Raw genomic sequence first — 3,060 nt, 5'->3', positions numbered from 1 at the left:
ATATTTGATTTTTATTGAAGAAAAATATCATACAAGATCATCTTATGTCTCATTAAAAAATCCTTCAATTAGAAGAGAAAAAAGAACACGTAGACGGCTACAAAATTTTTAACCCCTAGAAAATAAAATAGTTTTACAAAAGAACATAAATATGAACGTGTTATTATGTTTATAGATACCCTTCAAGATCCACCCCCACTAAATATTCAAAGCGCAACAATCAGCATCTTACTATGTAATTTCCAACATTTTGAACAAGTTCATCTCTTGCAACCTATGAAAGCTTGCCAAGCGGAACTAGAGATATAGAACGCTGATCACCAGTATGTTAGCTACCGACCGTTTGGAAATGAGAACTGCTCAAGTCATGTTTTTAGGAGAACTTAAGCAGGTGCAAAATAGATACTTGTCAGTATGAAAGAAGCACGACACTATGCACACCTTTTACCCAATAGAGAACAACTGAAAAAGCCTTATACTTCGTGATTCAAAACAGCAAGAATCCAATAAGAAAACTTAAAGGTAACAACACATTGCACACATGAAAACAGAGACCTACAAACATGCCGTTTAAATATGCCAAAATTTCATTTTATGTGAGTGATAATACAAGAACAGTAGCTTTGAGTGTAAACCCGATTCGGAGTGACAGTGGTTGAATGTATGTGCCATATAAATTGTCGATCAGTTTAACGAAATGGTGGATTGGTTTTGGGCTTTGGCCCGTTTTACTAAAATATTAAGCCTTCATTATTTCTTTCCGATCTTGTTCTTTTCATCCTTGATAATCTAACATTAATGCTACTTCCACACTCATAGATGCCAATGGTGTGATGATGGTAAACAACTTTGTCATCCAGTTTTTCTGTTTATTTATTCTTTTAAATAATAGAGCTCAATACATTGCTATTCTCGTTCGAGAAGCGTACCGATAAAATATAATCAACACCCATTCCTGATAACTACTTTTTTTTTCCGTTAACAAGTTGCAGAGAAGAGTGTAATAATGGAAAGGTTTTAGATAATTTAGTCCATTTTGAAACTGCAAGAAATGCGATCTTTTACTTTCCATTCTGCTGAGCAGTGTCAATTCTGGCAATGGCAAGCTTAGTGGCATCACCACAATGTTTTTCAGAAATCGGTAGCTGTTGCTGGTTACAATCATCTTTTGCAGGTGCAGATGGTGATGAATAATCCTTGCTTTTACCCCACACGACACAATAAAGGCCGATAGCGATAACGATTCCTCCTATGATGCTACATATCATAGTGAAAAGAAAGAAGAAGAATATATCTGTTAATGGAGAGATATGAATTGAAATCTGAAAAGAACAAATATATACCTTTTTCCTTTTAGTTTTTTAGTATGGTACTTTAAAGTTGATGGCTTTTCCATGGCGACCTTTATCAAGTTTTTTAGAGAATTCCTTTAATGTGTTGTTTTGCTTGAGCTTTCACTCTTTCCTATGTGGGATAAGAAGGAAGAAACCAGGGGCTAATTTGCTCAATTATCAAACACCAACGTTGTTCAAGATAATGTAAGATTAAATGTTTAAAGTGGCTTTAGTAATTTGGGATCAGGTTTCCATGTAAAATGTTGGTACTGGTAAAGCTGATGGAAGTACCTTCCGAGGTGGATTTGCTCGCCGAGAACAGCGTAACCAAGAGCTGCAACGATGATCATGCAAAGAGGGTTGAAGGCAGTGACAAATACATGGCCTCTTGTTTGTAGAAAAGTCAAGCAACAATTGTTGAAATTGTTGCACCGAATGAATTAAAAAAACACCGAAAGTTGCTATTTTTTTTCTTAATTTTGGGTAATGGTAAAATCTCATTTTTTAGTCATTGTAATTTAGAGTATTTATAAATTAGTCCTTATACTTCAACTATAAATATCATAATTCATTCAGCTTCAAAATCATCCCAAAACATTCTAGCTTTCTTCCAATACTAGATAATTTAGAGAGTTTCTTGAGAGTTGTTTTCTCGTTTTTATCAAGAGAAAATTATCATTGTTTTCTCCTTGGTAAATCGAGAGAAGTTATAATTCCTATTTTCTCATAGTGAAATTCTTCTACCATTGCCCGTGGTTTTTACCCTATATTATTTAGGGGGTTTCCATGTAAATTTTATGTCTCTTTTATCTTTTATTTTATTTTCTCAAATTATTAGTTGCGATTTTGCTCTATCCGATAGCCGCCTTCCGCAACAATTGGTATCAGAGCCAGATTTGAGTATGTAATATCTGCTTATTGTCTTTGTGGTTACCACCAAAAGGTGGATCATCCAACATAAGAAAGTAAGAAGGTATTACCCATTCTTTGAAGGTTTCAGAGAACTAATCACGATAGTGAAATAGTGGGAGTTATCCGTAATAGAAGTCATGGCAACGAAATTTGATAATGAAAAGTTCAATGGAAGAAATTTCTCATTGTGGAAATTGAAGATGAAGGTCATCCTGAGGAAAGACGGCTATCTAGCAGCTATCAGTGAAAGGCCAGTAGATTTCACAGATGACAACAAATGGATCGAGATGGACGAGAATGTTGTGGCAAACTTTCATCTAGCATTAGCAGATGAAGTCTTGTTAAGCATCGAGGAGAAGAAGACAGCTAAGGAGATCTGGGATCATCTCAACAAACTGTACGAGGCCACATCGCTGCACAATAAAATTTTCCTTAAGAGAAAATTGTACACTCTCCGTATGCCAGAATCTACTTCAGTGACGGAATACTTAAATACACTGAACACTTTATTTTCTCAGCTTACATCCTTAAGCTGTAAAATAGGAGAACAAGAACGTGTTGAACTTCTACTTCAAAGTCTATCGGATTCGTATGATCAACTCATCATCAACTTGACAAACAGTAATATCACCAGTCTAGTCTTCGATGACGTTACAGCTGCTGTTCTACAAGAAGAAAATCGGCGCAAGAATAAGGAAGACAAACAAGTAAATCTGCAACAAGAAGAAACATTGACAACGATGAGAGGGAGATCAACAGAACGTATCCAAAGCATCAGTCACAAATATGGTAGATCGAAGTCGAGGAGCAAGAA

The 3,060-nt window shown here is 35.5% G+C and overlaps 1 protein-coding gene across 1 annotated transcript; it reads right to left on the bottom strand.

Annotated features, from left to right (window-relative positions):
- Window positions 1–1,024: 1,024 nt before the first annotated feature.
- LOC120180354 (WAT1-related protein At1g44800-like) lies at window positions 1,025–1,708 on the bottom strand. Its single transcript, XM_039185696.1, has 2 exons — window positions 1,626–1,708; window positions 1,025–1,257 (listed from the first exon to the last, which is right to left on the bottom strand). The coding sequence occupies exons 1-2, from the start codon at window positions 1,682–1,684 to the stop codon at window positions 1,062–1,064; spliced, it is 255 nt and encodes an 84-aa protein (XP_039041627.1). The 5' UTR covers window positions 1,685–1,708; the 3' UTR covers window positions 1,025–1,061.
- Window positions 1,709–3,060: the final 1,352 nt, after the last annotated feature.

Source organism: Hibiscus syriacus, unplaced genomic scaffold (assembly GCF_006381635.1).
Source record: "Hibiscus syriacus cultivar Baekdansim isolate YM2019G1 unplaced genomic scaffold, ASM638163v2 tig00112495_pilon, whole genome shotgun sequence".
NCBI classification, from domain to species: Eukaryota; Viridiplantae; Streptophyta; class Magnoliopsida; order Malvales; family Malvaceae; genus Hibiscus; species Hibiscus syriacus.
Note: the sequence above shows the minus strand (reverse complement) of the source record. Positions and strands in the feature narration are given on the sequence as shown.

Coding starts and splice junctions, on each gene's coding strand:
- LOC120180354 (XM_039185696.1), bottom strand. CDS start 1,684: ATGATCATCGTTGCAGCTCTTGGTTACGCTGTTCTCGGCGAGCAAATC. Junction 1,258..1,625: donor GAGCAAATCCACCTCGGAAG/GTACTTCCATCA, acceptor TATGATATGTAG/CATCATAGGAGGAATCGTTA.